This window comes from Callospermophilus lateralis, chromosome 11 (genome assembly GCF_048772815.1).
Source record: "Callospermophilus lateralis isolate mCalLat2 chromosome 11, mCalLat2.hap1, whole genome shotgun sequence".
In the NCBI taxonomy this organism is placed as follows: domain Eukaryota; kingdom Metazoa; phylum Chordata; class Mammalia; order Rodentia; family Sciuridae; genus Callospermophilus; species Callospermophilus lateralis.
In genome coordinates this window covers 21,394,067-21,413,559 of record NC_135315.1, presented here as the reverse complement: position 1 = coordinate 21,413,559, position 19,493 = coordinate 21,394,067, and the positions used below count along the sequence as shown (strand labels likewise).

The 19,493-nt window shown below is 37.1% G+C and overlaps 1 protein-coding gene across 1 annotated transcript; it reads right to left on the bottom strand.

Moving 5' to 3' along the window:
- Positions 1-8,526: 8,526 nt before the first annotated feature.
- On the bottom strand, positions 8,527-14,635 carry Krt26 (keratin 26). The gene is made up of 8 exons (XM_076871361.1): positions 14,192-14,635; positions 13,405-13,487; positions 12,392-12,548; positions 12,122-12,283; positions 11,911-12,036; positions 10,915-11,132; positions 9,398-9,456; positions 8,527-8,678 (listed from the first exon to the last, which is right to left on the bottom strand). Exons 1-8 carry the CDS (start codon positions 14,633-14,635, stop codon positions 8,527-8,529), a joined length of 1,401 nt encoding a protein of 466 aa, XP_076727476.1.
- Between the last annotated feature and the right edge of the window lie 4,858 nt (positions 14,636-19,493).

Here is a 19,493-nt window from a genome sequence, read left to right as displayed (position 1 = left end):
GATCTCAGGGCAGGCGTCACAGAACCGTATTCGTGAAAGCCAGAAAGGAGCGCCTTCTTACCTGGGCAGTTTGCCTTTATATAGACAATTCCCCAGGGGGTTCTGGATGGGATTCTGCCTACATAGAATAAAAGACAGCTTGCCAGCCTCAGCAAGTTAGCGTAATTGGATAATTTATTTTTTCCTAATTAGTAACTAACTTTGCTGGGCTCATTTCTGGAGGAGGGTAGTTGCCCTCGGGGTTGGTGGTTATCTGAGAAATGGGTCTGGGTGGAGCAGGGTCCAGGTTCATTATTACCTTTTAAAATTGCTGGTGAGTCATTCCTCACTTCCATCCTAAGAAGATAAAGTGCATCTGTCCATTACAGGATAGAAGTGCGGCATCCTGGTTTGGGGCCAAGGTGGGTTTTAACGTTTCTGACTTGTGCTTTTCTTTTAAGGTCTTTCCACGTCAGTCGAGAACAGAACTGGAACCTTGACCTTCCCAATCTGGTCCTTTCCTCAGGAGGTTCTGGTTTTTGTTTGTTTCTAATTCCTCCTGCCACTGTTTCTGATGGGATGTTAACTTCCATTTTGGCTGACGTGCCACAGACTTTGTTGACACTTATGACGGGATAGTTGTCTTCTCTTATCCATTGTGGTAATTGGGAACACACCCCTAATTGCTGTTATGTTTTGTGGGAGTTTGGAAGGACGTTAACTTATTTCCTGACCTGGCACATTTTTGAAGTGAACCTGGAAGGAACTATTTCATCTGTTTTTTTTTTTTTTTTTTTTTTTTTTTTTTACTTCTTGAGGTTTATTTAGTTCAGGTGAAAGTCATAGTAAGCTAACTCTTTACTGGGTGTGGATTCCCACATATTTATTGGAAACCCTAAATATTATAAGAAATTTTTAAAATTGACAAGTAAAAATTTGTATATTTATAGCGTAGAATGATGGTTTGACATACATATACACTGTGGAATGGGTAAATCAAGCTAATTAACATATCCATTACCTCACATACTTAATATTTTTGTGGTGAGAACATTTAAAATGTACTCTTAGCAATTTTCAAGTATAAATCATTGTTATTAACTATAGTCATCTAATTGTACAACAGCTCTCCTGAACTTATTTCTCCTAACTGAAATTTTGTATCCTTTGTCCAGTTTCTCCCCAATGCATTTTCCTGAAGATTAGTCATATGGAGCATCTTTTCATGTGCCTATTGACCATTTGTATGTCTTCTTATGAGAAACACTTTCAAATCAGGTTTTTTTTTTTTTTTTTTTGTCATGGAATTGTTTGAATTCCTGATGGGTTTTGGGTGTTACACTTTTTTCAGATAAATGGTTTACAATATTTTCTCCCAGGATGTGGGTTATCTCTTCACTCTGTTAATTGTTTCCTTTACTGTGAAAAAATTTTTAGTTTTATTTAATCCCATTTGTCTGGTTTTTTTTGTTGTTGTTGTTGTTGTTGTTGCCTGTGTTTTTAAGAGTCATATAAAAAACTTTGTCCAGGGGCTGGGGATGTGGCTGAAGCGATAGCGCGCTCGCTTGGCATCTGTGCGGCCAGGGTTCCATCCTCAGCACCACATACAAAGAAAGATGTTGTGTCCACCGAAAACTAAAAAATAAATATTAAAAAATTCTCTCTCTCTCTCTCTCTCTCTAAAAAAAAAAAAAAAAAAAGAAAGAAAGAAAGAAAAAAAAAACTTTGTCCAGACCAATATCAAGGAGATTTCTCTCCATGATTTCTTCTAGTAATTTTACAGTTTCAGATTTTAGGTTCAAGTGTTTCATTTGTGTTCTTGACATTTACTGAGAATTGAACCCAGACGTGTTTTACCACTGAGCTATATCTCCAGCCCATTTTTTAAACTTTTAATTTTGAGACAGGGTCTTGCTAAGTTACTTAGGGCCTTGCTAAATTGCTGAGGCTGGCCTTGAACTTGTCATCCTCTTGCTTTAACCTCCCAAGATGCTGGATTACAGATGAGCACCACTACTTCTGGTTTGTCATCTTTTTTTTTTTTTTTTAAATATATTGACTATAAATGCATGGGCAATATAATTATTTGTGGGCTCTTAATTCTGTTCCTCAGGCCTATAGGTATGTTTTTGTGTCAGTACCATGATATTTTGATTACTATAGCTTTGTAGTTAAATTTTGAGATTAGGTAAAGTGATGCCTCTAATTTGATTCTTTTAGCTCACTATTCAGGATTTTTGGTGTTTCCAGAGGAATTGTAGGGTTGCTTTTCTTTTCTCTGTGAAAAATTGCACTGGAATTTTTAGAGAGATTGCAAAGATCACTTTGGCTTACATGAACATTTTAGCAATATTAACATTTTTAATTGGTGAACATATAATATCATTCTATTTATTTTTATCTTCTTCAGTTTCTTTCATAATACTTTAGAGTTTTTAATGTAAAGGTCTTTTACCTCTTTGATTAAATTTATTCTGAATTTTTTAATGGTATTGGAAAAGGGGTTGTCTTCTTAATTTTTCAGACAGTTTGTAACTGTTGAGTAAAAATGCTACTGATTTTTGTATCTTGAAAATTTATTGAATTCATTTTTTTAACCAAGTGTCTAGGGTTTTTCTATCTTTAACATTGTCATTTACAAAAAGACAATTTGATTTCTTCCTTTCCAATTAGGATGCCTTTCATCTCTTTTTCTTGCCTAATTGTTCTGGCTAGGATCTCTAGTACTATGCTGAATAGAAGCAGTGAGAGTGGGCACATTTGTCTTATTCCAGATCTTAGAGGAAAAGCTTCCATTGAGTATGATGTTTTGGGTTTGTCACATAAGGCCTTTATTAATTTGAGATACATTTATTAATTTGAGATTTATTAATTTGAGATACACTCAGTCTATGTCTAATGTGTTGAGAGTTTTTATCACAAAAGGATGTTGAATGTTATCATTGTGCTTTTTCTGTATTTATTGAAATGATCGTATGGTGTTTTCTTTGTCCATTCTGTTAATTCGGTGTAGCACATTTATCAGTTTGCATATACTGAACCTTGCTTCCCAGGAATAAAATCCACTCGACCATGATGAATATTTCTTTTAATGTGCTGATAATTTCAGTAGTATTTTGGGAGGGAATGTTCACATCTATGTTCTTCATGGATATTGACCTATGATTTTCTTTTTATGTAGTATCTTTGGCTTTGGTATCAGGGTAACGCTGGCATCATAAAATGAGTTTGAAAGTATTACCTCCTCTTTAGTTTTCTGGAAAAGTTTGAGAAGGCTTGGTATTAGTTCTTCATTAAATGTTTAGGAGAATTTAGATGTGAAACCCTCTGTAAATTTAGATGTGAAACCTCCTAGTCTTTTCTTTGATGGGAGACTATTTACTACTGATTAAATCTTCTTACTTTTTGGTTTGTTCAGATTTCTTATTTCTTCATCATTCAGTTTTGGTATATTTTATGTTTCCAGGAGTTTTATGTATTTGTTTATCTATCCATATAAATATTTATGATTCTTTGTACTTCTGTGGTATATCTCCCCTTTCTTTTCTGATTTTATTTAAGTCTTTCCCTCTCTCTTCCTCTCTCTCTCTCTCTCCTAACTAGAGCTAGTCAATTTTGTTTACCTTTTCAAAAAAACCTACTTTTTGCTTTATTGATATTTTAAATTTTTATCTCTATTTAATTTATTTGTGCCCTGTTACTTGTTATCTTCTCCTTCTATTAACTTTGGGCTTACTTTATTCTTCTTTTTCTAGCTCCTTGAGATATAAAGGTAGGCTGTTTATTTGAAACCTTTCTTCTTTAATGTTGGCCTTTATTTCTATAAGCTTCCCTCTCAGAAAGGCTTATACTGCTACAGTTTAAGGCTATTTTTTAACTGTGAAATGGAGAAGATGGGAGACCTAAGGGAGGTACTACAGAACAAAACTGAAAAAATGAGATTGTACACATGTATGAATATGTAACAATGAACCCCACTAATATATATATATTATAACTTACCAATAAAAATAAAAAAAGGCTTATGTCACATCCCATGTTTTGTTATGCTGTGCTTCCATTTCCATTTATTTTAAGATCTTCAAAATGTTTCTTCAATCCCTTGATTATTCAGATGCATGTTCTTTAATTTTCATGTATTTGTGAATTTTCCAAAGTTCTTGTTATCTATTTCTGGTTTCCTATCATTGTGATCAGAAAAAAGACTTGTTATTATTTCAACCCTTTTAAAATTTATTTGTTTGGTGGCCTAACACATTCTCTATCCTAGAGAATGTTCTTTGTGTGCTTGAGAAGCTTTTGTTGTAATGCTCTGTATGCGTCCATTAGGTCCAATTGGTCTAAAGTATAGTTGTAATCTCAATGTTTCCTTATGGACTTTTCTGTCTGGATGATCTATCCATTGTCAAAAGTGGAATATGGAAATCTTCTTCTGTGTGAGTTGGCTTTTCATCACTATCACCAAAATACCTGACAAGAACAACTTGGAGAAGAAGAAGTTTGTTGTGGCTCATGGTTTCAGAGGGTTAACCCATGGTTGGCTGAGTCCATTATTCTGGGGCCAAGGTGAGACAGAACATCATGGTGAGAGGGTATGGTAGAGGAAAGCTCATGGTGGCCAGGAATCAGAGAGGGTGGGGGGGAAGGGGCCATAGGGGAAGATGGACCTTTCTTGGACATGCTCCCTGTGACCTAGCTCTAGCTCTACCCCCTGGCCTACAGTTACCATCTTGTTAGTCCATTCATGGACAGATGAAGTTATAGCTCTCATAACCCAGTAGTTTTACACCCAAACATTCCTGTATAACCACAGGAGCTTTTGAGGGACACCTCATGCCCAAAACCACAACAGCTACTGTGGTAGTATTGCTATCTGTTTTTCTCATCAAATCTATAAATATTTGTTTTATATACTTAGGTGTTCAATGTTGAGTGCATATATATTCACAATTGATATATCTTCTTAATAAATTTATAATGAAATAATGATCTTTTACATTTCCTTTCATTGTTTTTGATTTAAAGTCCATTTTGTTTGATATAATACCCCTTACTCTTTTTGGTTCCATTTGTATAGAATATGGAATATATTTTCCTATCCCTTCACTTCAGTCTATATGAATCATTAAAGATGAAGTAAGTATATTATAGACAGCATATGCTTTGGGCCTTATTTTTAAAATCCACTCACTCACTCTGTATCTTTTGATTAGAGGATTTAATCCATTTATAGGTAATTTTTTTAGTAGATACTTTGTTTTTTTCTCTTGCTGTACTACTTTGTGACTTGATGGCTTTATTTAGTAGTATGTTTTGATTCTTTTCTATCTTTTGTGTATCTACTATTGGTTTAACTTTGTGGTTTCCATAAGACTTACATAGAACAACTTATTATTATAACAGTGTATTTTATACTGATAACAAACAGCTTAACCTTGATCACATACAAAAGCTCTACATCCTAACTGGCCTTCATTTGATGTTTTTTATATCAAAATTTGCATTTTTTATGTTGCATATCCATTAACAAATTATTGTAGCTATAGTTATTTAAAAATTTTTGTTTGGTTGTAGATGGACAGAATGCCTTTATTTTATATGTTTATTTTTATGTGGTGCTGAGGATCCAACCCAGTGCTTCACACATGCTAGGTAAGTGCTCTGCCACTGAGCTACAGTTCCAGCCAGTTATTTTTAATAGGTTTGTCTTTTAAGCTTCGTACTAGATATAAGTGATATATATACCTCTATTATAATATTCTAATTTGTATCTCTATTAATGAGTTTTTAATTTTCATGTTGTTAATGAGCCCTGTTGTTTCAATTTGAAGAACTTCTTTACCATTTCTCGTAAGGCGGATCTAGAGATGATGATCCTGCTTAGCTTCTGTTAGCCTGAGAATGTCTTTATCTCTCCTTCATTTCTGAATTACAGCTTTTCTGGGAATAGTGTTTATGGCTGACAGTGTTTTTTTCCCTTTCTTTCTTTCTTTAGCACTTTGAATACATCATTCAATTCTCTCTTGTCTTGCCAAGTTTCTATTGTGAAGTCTGCTGACAGCCTTACTAGGGTACTCTTGTATGTGATACATCTCTTATTTCTTGCTGTTTTCTTCTTTTTTGACTTTTGACAATTTGACTATAGTGTGCCTTGGAGTATTTTTCTCCAGGTTGATCTTGCCTAGAGTCCTTTGAATTCCATGAATCTATAGGTCACATGTCTCACCCAAGATTTTGAAAGTTTTCAGATCCCAATTCTTTAAATAATTTTTTAAAAATCTTTTTATTTCTCTACTTTCTTTTGAAATGCCCATAATTTGTATATTTGTATGGTTGGTGGTGTTACATAGGTCCTTATGCTTTCTTTACTCTTTTTTCATTCTCTTTTAGTTTTGTGCCTTGACTTTACTCATTTCATGTCTGTGGTAGGTAGCACGTAAGGCTTATTTATGGAATATTGTTCCCATTAGAAAAAATTGTAGAAACAATTCCACAATGGAATGCATAATTTGTGGCAAAATTTTTTAAAAGTGTTTCCAGGTTGTTGGTTAGGTAATGCTATTTAATATAGCTTAAATTTCTCTGTTTCTAGTGATTAATATGGTCAATACTTTTCCCAAATTTATTAACAATTTGGAATTCCTCTTAGAATGTTGAAGATATCAGTCCAATGTCTTTGACTTCCACTGTTGAGAAGTTGGTATGTATTCTCACTATCATTCACTTGAAGGGAATGATTTTTTCCCCCATATGACTGATTTTGAAGATCTCTTTGTTGCATTGTATCTTTATTATGATTTATTTATATGTAAACTTCCTTTTATATTGTCTTAATTTCGCAATTAGTGGTCTCAGTTAAAGATATCCAATAAGAATTTTGAGATTTGTCAAGTATTGGTGACAGTTTTTTATCTTTAAAATGCATGTGTCTGTGTATATTTTTTGTTTTTAGTTTTTGCAAATGTTGACCATTTGGAAACAAGGAGAGGACCTAAGTTTTTTCCATTTTGAATAGTATAAGTTGCTTATTAAAAGCATGTGTTTTGGAGTAACAGTTTATTCTTATATAACTATAAATCCATCTTACGTAGATAGATATGTCTATTTATCTGTATTAGTAGAAAAAAAGTGAACACAGAAAAATGGAAGTTAGTTGAATGGTTCTTGGAAAGAAAAGCAACTCTATTGGGAGCAAGCAGGAGTGACTAGTGTTAGTACTGGTAGTCCTGAGAGAAGGAATGTCCAACACTGTGTTTGCAAAGTGGTAAGGGTTTTGAGAGAGCGAGGGTGTGGCTTTAGTCCTCCTTTCTGGGACATAGAGTTCCTATGTGGCCCTAATATCCAGAATGAAAGAGTAATAAAGCGTAATGAGGGAAACTGTAGCCCAAGGGACGGGGACATCCAGTGACCAGGAGTTAATACGAGGACTGAGGAGGGAAGTGCCGGCAGAGGGACTGGAGGTGGGTAATGACAGAGAGGAGGAGAATATAAGCAGAGTGAAGACCCACTCTACTAGAAGCCGTGTTCCTGGGTGTGACATTGGTGATTATTCACACAAGATTCTGCCTGTTTGTGGTCCTTCTTTGGTGGCAATGGAATCTCAGTGTGGAAACAGAATGTGCTTCAGTGAAATCATTATGCTGATTTTGTTGTGTGCAGTGGGACTCTGGTCACCACGCGGGAGAAGGTGATCAGGATTTGAATGAGCTCTACCACATATCAGCTGCATAGGAGATTCCTAGGGAAATTCCTTAAACTGATTGAATATCGCTTTCCTCATGTATATAAAGTGAAGATAAAACACTTAACACATGAGCTTTTATAAAGATTAAATTGGTTAATGATTGTAAAATGAGTTCAAGCACTCTTAATATAAAATATTGTCATTATAGTTCTGCAATCAAAAGCATTTCTAACCTGGGACCAGAGATTAGGGCTGTAATCTTTGCTATTTATCCTGTTATTTTTTTGAGGTAAATGTGACTGTGAAGTGAAGAACATGATTTCATTAGCATGTCTTTAGTATTGTCATGTGAAAATTAAAAAGAAGCATATTTCTTAAAAAAACAAACAACTTGCGGTGGGTATGGTGGTGCACACCTATAATCCTAGCGGCTTGGAGGCTGAGACAGGAGGATCATGAGTTCAAAGCCAGCCTCAGCAACTTAGTGAGGCCCTAAGCAACTCAGTGTGAACCTGTCTCTAAATAAAATATAAAAGAGGCTGGGGATGTGGCTCAGTGGTTAAGCATCCCTGGGTTCAATCCCTGATACAAAAAACAAACAAACAAAAAACCCAAACCAAAAAAATCCACAACCTTGCAACGGAAAAATATTTTAATGAAATGTTCCCCCAAATCAAAATGAAACTAGGGACAGAGCAAGATTTTTCCCTTCTTTTAAAAAAGGGTGACATGCAAAAAACATGAGAAAAGTAGGAGAAGGAACCCAAATTTCAGTCCTTTTATTTTTAAGAAATGAAAATTTCCATTTGGCCCATGGAATTTTGCTAAGGCAGCAATTTTCTTAAATGATTTTTTTTTTCTCATTATGATGCTTTAGAAGGTACTCGTTGCTCCATTGTAATGTTGCTTATCTTAGAAGATTTTTCTTCTATGGAGTGGACTCTCAGTGAAACCACATTGCCAAGTTGATCGAGTTCTTCAACCACCGTTTTGACAAACACTTCTTCTTTTGAGTCTAAAGGAAAATCAAAGTTCAGCGATCATTTTCAGCAGGTTGAAAAGTAGTCATGACAGGTATGCTTTCTAAAATTGGGTTTTTGCAGAGATGGGGTGCAGCTCAGCGGTAGAGTGCTTGCTTAGCATGTGGGAGGCCCTGGGTTCAACTCCTAGCACTGGCCCCTCCAAAATTGTTTTTTGCAAATTTGCAGAAAATTGAGATACTATGTTTAAAGTCTATGTTTACCAAGATTTGAAACTATCTTTCTTATATTAACCACTGATTTTTAGAGCAATGGGTATCTAGATGCATAAAAGAAATATGGATTAAAAACCACCTAGTAACAGGCAGGTATAGGCACGGAGAAAGTAATGCCTTCTTTTAAATACTGACTTGTCCTATTTTTTGTGGCTTAAAAGGACATTAATTTTTTAAATAAAATTAATAATAAACAAAGTAATTGTTTATCAAAGCATTGAAACAATGAAAAAGAATATGTTCAAGGTAAGGAAGATATTGAGGGATTGAGTCCTCATCCAGTCATTTCATAATTTGACCACATCTGTTCCACAAGGATATAAAATGCAAATTTCAAGAATGATCATAATGACTCCTCATTTCTTCATTCACTAGAACGGAACTTAAACATAAATTTTATTTGGTTCACAAATAAGTGATTTATGTTATAAAACGGAAGAAGTTTTAAAGAATTACATCAAGGAAAAAGCCTTCTGTACCTTTGATTTGATTCCCAGGTCTGCACCCTTTTGCTTTGTAACACGTGGGTGTGCTCCTTCTGTGAAGATAAGAATAAGTTAGTGCATTTTTTTTTTCTTTCAAGAGGGAGCTCATAAATAATAGGGAATTGGGAACAAAAGTTCTGGAGTTCTAGTTTCAATAAGATGTAAATTCTTCTTATGTTTAAGGACATTAATTTTTTTGACATAGTGAAAAAAGAGATGTTGATGAGCAGATGTTGAGCAGAAATTTCCTCCTGACCAGATATTATCTTTTTCATCTCGCAATGTGGGGACTCTGAGTCTCACTATGACTTTTCATCCACCTGGCTAACGAGCATGTTTGGAGCGCCTACTGTGTACAAGGGAAAGTCGAGGTACAATGGGGCTAAGAAATAGCTGTTTACATGGCAGGAAATAAAGCATATTCATGTAAAAATCTGTAGCATTTCATGAAAGGTGCTGTCAGTTCAGTGAAAAATGAATGGTGTGAAAGGACTTTGTTCTGAGAAAGGAGCCATCACTGTTGGGTTTTTGTGAGAATAGCTAAAGAGGGCTCACCCTGGCCTTCCAGAGTACACATGTTATCTACTCATGGGTGTGTCCATGGGCAAGCATTGATTACCAAGTACTTTTTTGTGTATAAGCCATTGCCAGAAGCACTTTACACAGCAGAGTGAGATGCTATGGCTAAGGATAGGCAACAGTATGGTTTTGAGCTGGGCATGGTGATGCAAACCTGTTAATCCCAGCAACTCGGGAGGATAAGGCAAGAGGATGGCAAGTTTGAGGCCAGCCTCAGGAATTTAGTGATTCTAAGTAACTTAGTGAGACCTTGTCTCAAAATAAAAAGGGCTGGGTATATAGCTCGGTGGTACAGTGTCCCTGGGTTCGGTCTCTAGTACCAAAGGGAAAAAAAAGATAAATAAAAAAAAATAAAAATAAAAAGTATGGTTTTGGTGTTATCACAGTTTTATCAGTGAGGAAATTGTGATTCAAAGAGGTTCAACCACATGCTCAAATTTACCTAGTACGTAATTCCCAACCAAGGCTGTTTTGCTCTTGGATGATGAACTATGGTGCCCCTCCAGTTAGGTCTTCCTAATCATCATTGCTTCGCTTTTAGAGAGGATGCATGTGGGGTAATGAGTGATGGAACAATAAGATAGAGTGAGCTACTTATTATAAGAAATATGCTCAAACACTAAATTACAGAAAGCAATTTCTGTAGAATCTCCCCCTCGGATTGGAATATTGTAACTGTTCAATATTTCATATTTAACTGTTCTTTATATTATCGTACATAACAAAGACTTGACATACTTAGAATTTTGATTTTCAGACTTCTGTCTGTTTCATTTCGCTTGGGATGCGGCAGTATCCATAAGAGAGACTACATGCTTTTGAATGGGCATGATCTCCAGCACGGGAAATTCCAGGATGCAATATGGCAATATTTTTCCAGGAAAAAATATGGTTCCCGTGAGATTCATTTTCCCCCCACCATTCATATTTACCTTTCTTCTCCGTCTAGTAAGTTGCAATATGTCTCAATTTCTTTCTCCAAAAATACTTTGAGATCGAGAAGCTGTTCATGCTCCAGCTTCTGGCCTTCCGTTTCCGTTCGAATCTGCTGTAGCTGCTCCTCCATTGCCCCGATCTGATCCTGGATCTGCTGGAGCTGAACGCAGTAGTTTCCTTCGGTCTCAGCCAGGGAGCATTCATAGGAATGTTTCTGAAAGAGGAATGAAGTCAGGCTGGACTGTGTGAAAGCAAAGGGCATGCTCCTATTTTAAGCATTCTCAAGGTGGAAAGAAATGTTGGCACAAGAGATCTAAGTCTTTTCAGCTGAAAATTGAAATTGGTTAGAAGAGATTTCTTCTCCATTGGAAAAAAGCCTTTTTTCAGGTTTTGGGGTGGATGGGTCAGAAGTAATGTTTATTTTCATAAACTTGTATTTTTAATTATATGTACTTAGACACACTGTACTTGTGGTATAGGTTCATATTTTTATATATGTGTTTTCTTGTACCTATGCGCGCACACACACACACACACACACACACACACACTTCTATGGTTTGAATATGGTTTGACTGTGTCCCCCAAGCATTTGTGTGTTGGAAGCTTAGTTCCAGTGCAGAGATGTTAAGAGGGGGTGGACCTTTAAGAGATGGAACTTATTGGCAAGTAATTAGGTCATCGAAGGTGCTGCTCTCAGGAGATACTGATATAGTTCCCATGGAACCCTATTTGGTTCTCATGAGAGAGTTGTGATAAAATAATGAACTTGGCCTGTGATCTCTCCCTCTCACATGCACTCATTCCATGATGACATTGACCATGGTGTGTCACAGCAGGTGCTGTTTAGACTTTCAGCCTCTAAAACCCGTGAGCTAAGTGAGCCTCTTTTCTTTATAAAGCACCAGCCTCAGATATGTTGTGAGAGCAATGGAAAAATGGGCTCACACACACACACACACATGTTCAATTCAATGGCAATTCCTACATACCATAGCCGTAAGGGACTGAAGTTCTATTTCCAGGGTTTGTAGGTTGCGCTTCAGTTCCGTCAGCTCATTTCTGGCTGCTGTGGTTGCTCCTGCATCATCTGAAATCTGCTGTTGCAATGATGCACTCTGAAGAGGAATTGTCAGAAGGGTTAGTGGCTAGCTTGATTGTTCACTGAATAAGCCCTTCGCAGGTAACTTGCCATAGCTGTACCTTCTCATTAAACCAGGCCTCGATGTCTTTACGGTTCTGTTCAGCCAGTTCCTCATACTCAGCCCTCATGTTGTTCAGCATAACAGTCAGGTCCACTCCTGGGGCTGCGTTGACCTCCACATTCACGTTGCCTCCTGATGCATGTCGCAGGTCTCCCATTTCCTAGAAAGGGGTCAATATTAATATCTGAGGGAGGATTTTGACTGGTATTCAAACCCTGCTTTGAAATGAAGAGTGGATTGTACATAGCAGCTCTGCAGGCTTCCTTACCTCCTCATGAGTTTTTTGGAGGTATGTCAGTTCCTCTCCCAGGGTCTCACACTGAATCTCCAGGTCTGTTGTGCCCAGGGCCAGCTCCTCCAACACTCTGCGGAGACCGTTGGTGTCCGCCTCAACACTCTGGTGCAGGGCAAGCTCGTTTTCATACCTTAAAGTTCATGAAGGTGTTTGAGAATTGGAACCCTAGGCAGGTGCCAAATGCAACATGTAAAGATACTTCATGTGCCAAAAGATGTGAGGTTCTCTATACACTTCTGAAGCTTTTTGCAAGAGCAAACTGCTAAAATACTTTGCGAGAACTACTGATGTATGAATATCATTTTGGAGGTGTTACTTCTTCAGAGTTAATATATTTTTTTTGTCATCCCATGTGTTAGTTGAACAAAATATTGCTAGATTTAAAATGTTATGATAGTTCTCTTTTTAAGGGCATATTTAAAGTTCTTTTTAAAAGGGCATATTTAATTTAATTTCTTTACTGATCTGGTATGGCTATCAATGTTTTGATATTAAAACATTTGGGTTTTAAAAGCAAAAAAGGGGTTGGGGATATAGTTTAGTAGTAGAGTATTTGATTTGCCTAGCATATGTGAAGCCATGGGTTCAACCCCCAGCACTGTAAAACACTCAAATAAGACATTTAAATAATCAGTAAGAGGGTTGGGGATGTAGCTCAGTGGTAGAGAGCTTGTCTAGCATGTGTGAGGTTCTGGGTTCAATTCCCAGTGAGTGTGGTGTGTGTGTGCTAGCACCATGGGTTCTTTAATTTAATTTTAGTATTTTTTTTTTTCCTGGTACCGGGGATTGAACCCAGGGGTGCTTAACCACTGAACCACATCCTCAACCCTTTTTATTTAGAGACAGGGTCTCACTGAGTTGCTTAGGGCCTTGCTGAGGCTGACTTGCAATCCTCCTGCCTCAGCCTCTAGAGCTGTGCTGCCTGGCCTCAATTTTAGTATTTTTACCTTTACAAAAAAAAAAAAAAATTAATCATTATCACCTACTTCAGTCTGAAGTCATCAGCAGTCAGCCTGGCATTGTCATTTTGTATAATGATGCTGGCATTACTTGTGGTCACAGAAACAATCTAAATGGGTAGAATGTGCAGAATGTTAAGAACCCAAACTCAAAGAACCCTCCAGATTTCGGTGAGATTCAGTAACTTCTTAACCTGTTAAGCATCTATTTTAGCATCACTTTTTTTTCTATATTATAGAAATCTGAATTTTCTTTAGATAATAAATATCCAGAGCGTAAGAGCCACACGAACACTTTGTATTACTGTTGGTAAAGGCATGAGTTAAATATAAAAAATGACAGTGATTACTCTATTTCAATACTATTGCTCTTTCATTATTTTAATCCTATAAATTTTCATTGTTGGACACTGCTTTTAGGACTTGGAATACACAATTAACAAATTCTACATCATATATGTATATATATATATATATATATATTTTTTTTTTTTTTTTCTTTTTTTGAGGAGGGGTATCAGGAATTGAACTCAGGGGCACTTGACCCCTGAGCCACATCCCCAGCCCTGTTTTGTATTTTATTTAGAGACAGGGTCTCACTGAGTTGCTTAGCATCTCGCTTTTGCCTAGCTTTTGCTGAGGCTGGCTTTGAACTTGCGATCCTCCTATCTCAGCCTTCCTAGCTGCTGGAATTACAGGCGTGCCCCCAGGGCTCGGCTCCGATAAATTTTTAAAACATGGTTTCTGTTTCCTTTACTTTAAGTTATGCCCCCTGGAAGTCTATAAGGAAAGTATGCAAATTCATATTTCTTACCTGCTTTTTGAGGTCTTCAATGACTGACAAATATCTGCTGCAGTCATGATCAAGACCCCGACAACAGCCAGGCCCATACTTCTCATACCAGCTCTCGATCTTCTGCTCTAGGTCTGCGTTCGCCTGCTCCAGAGCGTGCACGTGGTCCAGGTAAGAGGCCAGGCGGTCGTTGAGGTTCTGCATGGTCACCTTCTCGTTCCCAGAGAGAAGGCTGCACTCATTTCCAAGAAAACCAGTGCTAACGTGGCTTCCAGACCCCCCACCACCGTTGCAGAAGCTTCCTCCAGAAGAAACGCCCCCAAGCGTACCAGAAAAGCTGCTTCCTGCTCCCAAGGACCCAGCACACACATTGTCAGCCACAAAGCTCGCCTCTCCACGGGACAGCCTGACAGAACCAGCTCGGGAGCAGGACCGCCTGGATCCGCTAGACAATGGGAAAGACATGGCGACTGCACAGCCCAGCGACCCTTTCCCAGAGAGGAGCAAAGCTAGAGTCCACCTTCAGCAGAGGGTGGCTCCAGTGGCCTTTTATAGGATTCAGTGGTCATTTCGATCTCACCTATGCCGATCTGTAATAAAATATAACTCGCATCCTAATTGTTGTTTTCCCTAAGTGGGCTATTTTTAATAGTGTCTAGTGGGTGGCAAGGTGCCCCAAGCATATTTTTTATATGTAAAAAAGGTGCCAGGTGGAGTGACACTAAATCATAGCCTCCAAGGGTTAGTAATACTAAATCACAGCTTCATAGATCACAGAAAAGAAAATCATCAGTTCTTTCCCAAAAGGTATAAAGGTACATGTTTTTGACCTCTGGAATAGATTCCCCCCTCCCATCTAACAAAAATTGATAATTCAAATGAGAAATGTCTACTGCTCTTGTCCTGCAAATGCATATGAAGTATCTCTGTTATTCACTCTTTATTGAGTATTGTTAGAATCAGAGACTCTCAGCATATAGTGGTCTTTTCATAGTGGGAATTTTTGAATTGATTTTTAAAAAATATTGAAAAGATGGAATAATAGATATCCTATAGGAATTTGCTTGTCAGACACACTGAAATTCACGAGTATGTGGTATTGGTAAAGAATTATTTGAATCACCTTTTTTTTTTTTTTTTTTTGGTTTGGTCCAGGAGCAGAACATCAATTCAGTTAGCATCTGAGTCTCCAAATTATTCACTTCCCTGCCTTAAAAATATTGCCTATTTTGAATACATAAGTTTGTTAGTTCAAACTTATGTATTCAAAATATTATGCATTATTTGGAGACATTATTTGGAGACATGTAGATCTGTAGGGAAGGAAATACATGAAGGAGAGGGGTGTTTCCATCACTACCTAGGAGCCCCATAATCACAGTATGCAGATCTGAGATGAGTTCCATAGGGAAGCAGGCTCTTTCTTCTTTGCCTTGATGTCCTTGGGAAGTTAGCCACTCTTCTTGGGCTTCATTGCCCTGGGGGGCAAATGGAAATAATAGCATTGAACAGTCTCAAATAAAGACTCCAATAATGAGCAGCTCCAATAATGAATGTCCATAAGACAGTCTGAAGGGCACAGACATTTTGCAAATGTTAATTATGTATTATAATAAAATGGACATGTCAACAGGGTCAGGTCTCTATCACTGACAATGGTACAAATTTGATTGCTTGATTGATGACAGGCTTAGTTTTGAAATAGTAATTTGTTTCCTGAATCAGAATTTTCTTTCTTTTTTTTCTTTTTCTTTTTTTTGAGAGAGAGAGAGAGAGAGGAGAGAGAGAGATAATTTTTAAAAATATTTTTATTTTTCAGTTTTCGGTGGACACAACATCTTTATTTTATTTTATGTGGTGCTGAGGATCGAACCCAGTGCCCCACGCATGCCAGGCAAGTGAGTTACAGCTTGAGCCACATCCCCAACCCTGAATCAGAATTTTTAATGTTGTGAATATTGAACACTTTGAAAAATATCCAATGTTAATTGTCACTAAAAGATACGGAATGTTCAGTGAACTGGGATGCACGAATTTCTCTTTTTTTGGGGGGGCGGTACCAGGGATTGAACCTAGGGATGCTTAAATATTGAGTCATATCCCCAGCCCTTTTAAATATTTTATTTAGAAACAGGGTCTCGCTGAGTTGCTTGGGGCCTCACGAAGTTGCTGAGACTGACTTTGAACTCAGTAGTTTCCTGCTTTAGCCTCCTGAGCTGCTGGGAGTACAGGCGTGTGCCACTATGCCTGGCCATGAATTTATTTTTACTACAAATGTCTAAATTAATACAAGACTGTAATTCAAAATACTGGCTTATGTTTAGAATAGTGTATGATAGGAGATAGAGCTTAAATTCAGAGACTTATTGCTGATTTTCTTGTGGCCTGGTCAAATTTTAAAACTTTGCCCATGTATCCCAGGAATAAAAAACATGACAAATAGAGTCTGTTTTCAGTTTAGTTGTTTATAAGGCTTGAGCTTCTTCGATAAGAGGTGTTATGGGATTGCAAAGTATTATTAACGTAATCTATTTATCTCAGGATAATTTACAAATACTAATTAACTTATCATCTTTTGTGAGACAAGTTAAGCATATATTATTAAGGCCATTTTGGAGATGAGTTGACTCTGAATTTACCATGGCAGCAGAGACCACAGAACACCTCCATCACAGCAGGGTTGGAATGAATGGCTCTTAACTCCTTGAGTTGCTATTTACTCATTGGGCAAGTCTTTTGAATTCTTTTGATCATAGACTTCCGCTAAGCAAATACTCCCTTGAAGGGTTTAAAGATGCTTTAGTCCTTTCTGGAAGTAGAGGATAGATTGAACCAATTCCCTGAGCCAGTTTATATATATATATATATATATATATATATATATATATATTTTTTTTTTTTTTCCCTGAGAGTGGACATTTTTTCATGGTAAGAAACCAGCATCCAGCAACAGATCATTACCATTTCTTGAGACTCTACTACGTAATACAATATTACATAATATACATATCATAGGTGCTCAAAGTGATTGAGTTGAATTCACCTGTAAGTTATGCTGTTAATGTCGCTTTATTTCCAAATTAAATTTTTCATTATGTTATCTTATTGTAATGATCGTAGGCCAATTTCTCTCTTGATAAATTTATTTAGCTTTAAGTATGCTGTTGTTTAAAATTTACATTCTACATGCCTGTTAATTAAGTTTAGTACAGCATTTTTCTTGAATGCGAATGAGGTTTCTCTTGATACTAGAGTCCTCGTGTTTTTCTGAGAATCATATTCTAGTGTGCTAATTCCTCCCACCAAAGGGCTCCCCTGGTTTGGGAAGAATTGATAATAATTGATAAAGCAGGATTTACTGTGTATGAGACACACTGTTCCAAACATCATTTAATCCTCACAGTATCCCTATGAGGTAAAGACTGTGATCATCCTCATTCTACAGGTAAGGAAATACCTCCAGTTACTAGCTCTGTGACCCTGGATAAATTACTCAACCATTCTCTGCCTCAGTTTCCTTACCCATAGAATTCTCTCAATTCTTTCTCTCAACTTGATGCTAGTAGACCTTATTCCCTGAATTATGATGAGTTGGTGGTCAGACATCTCAAATACTAAAGAAATCTGAGCTAAGTACTTAAAATAAAACTATGAAGACAAATTTTTTTAGAGCCTTTTTAGGTTCACAGCAAAATTGAGAGGAAGGTACAGAGATTTTCCATATACTCCATGCCCCTACTACTGCACTCTCCCTCTTGTCTACATTCCACACCAGAGAGGTAGTACATTTATTTCAATGGTGAACCTATATTGATTGACACATCAAAATCACCTAGAGCCCAGAGTTTACATTATGGTGCACTCTTGGGGTTGTACATCCTGTGAACTTGGAAAATTGTATAATGACATACGTCTCCTCTATGGTATTTATATAAAGTATTTTCACTGTCCTAAAAATCCCCTTACTCCACCTATTTATCCCCTACCCCACCACACCTAACCCCACCTCCACCTAAACCCTGATAACCAAGGATCTGTTTACTGTATCCATAGTTTTGCTTTTTCTAGAATGTCATATTGTTGTAATAATACAGTACATAACCTTTTCTGATTGTCTTCATTTAATAATATAGATTTAAATTTCCTCTGTCTCTTTTCATGGTCATCTAGATAGCTCATTTATATTTAGCACTGAATAAAATTCTATGGTCTGGATCTACCACAGTTTCTCCATTCATCTACTAAATAACATCTTGGTTGCATCCAAGTTTTGGAAATTAATAAATAAATCTACTATAAGGATCCATTTTCTGGTTCTCAGGACCTGAGAAGCAGGTTGTTTCTGCTGTGTGTCAACGTGTGGGAGACAAATCTTCTCACTCAAATAAAATCAAATAAGATTTTTCTGCTGAGTTTATACCTCCTGTACCTTTGTGAGACCTTAGACTACAGGCTAGATAATAGTTTCATTGATGATAAATGCCAAATATCATTTCATTTACAATTAAATTTAATTTGAGAGACACACTGCTCTGCATCTTGGATGGCAAAAACTGGATAGAGTATTTTCACTGTCTTAAAAATCCCCTTACTCCACCTATTTATCCCCTACCCACACCTCACCTAACCCCACCTCCACCTAAACCCTGGCAACCAAGGATCTGTTTACTATCTCCATTGTGAATACCCACCCTTGTGGTGGAGCGGTGGAGATTGTAACTTACGACATCTACTGGAATTCACTTACACCGCTCCCCACCTCTCACTCTTTCCCCTTCTGCCTCCAAAACTAACCATGGAGAGCTGTTCCTTTATGTTTAGGATGTTTGTGATTCTTTAATTCCTTATTTCCACTTCCATGAGCATGTTGGACCAGGGTCTGGAGTTATTAAAATAGTTACTCTTTTATGCTCGCTACCTGACACTTAGTGAGTGCTCTGTAATATTTATTGAAGTATGGAAGGATGAAAAAGTATTATGGAAATGGCAACAAGACTCCCATCAGTCTATATGTTAAACTTACTTCTAACTTGTGAAGACCAGTGCCTTAAACAGAAGAAATTAAAGATCAACGTCAGCTCCCATGGGAGGGTATATTTAAAATACAAAGATTGATCAGAACCAGGGCAGATGACTTGCAACAGGAAGAACTTTTATTGAAACACCACCAAAGAGAAAGCTGAAGACGAGTTACTACTCTACAGAGAGTCTGTCTTAATTCACTGGAGGAAAAGCAGAAAAATGAGAAGGCCCTCATTTAGGAAACGAGTTTCGACTTGGTCTTTTAATTTCAGGGCCATTCTTTATTTGGGGATGCTGGAGT

Excerpts from the sequence above, each read along its gene's own strand:
- Krt26 (XM_076871361.1), bottom strand. The coding sequence starts at position 14,635 with ATGTCTTTCCCATTGTCTAGCGGATCCAGGCGGTCCTGCTCCCGAGCT. Across the intron at positions 12,284-12,391 it reads TCCAAAAAACTCATGAGGAG|GAAATGGGAGACCTGCGACA; the intron begins GTAAGGAAGCCT and ends ACCCCTTTCTAG. Across the intron at positions 12,037-12,121 it reads AGGCCTGGTTTAATGAGAAG|AGTGCATCATTGCAACAGCA; the intron begins GTACAGCTATGG and ends ATTCCTCTTCAG.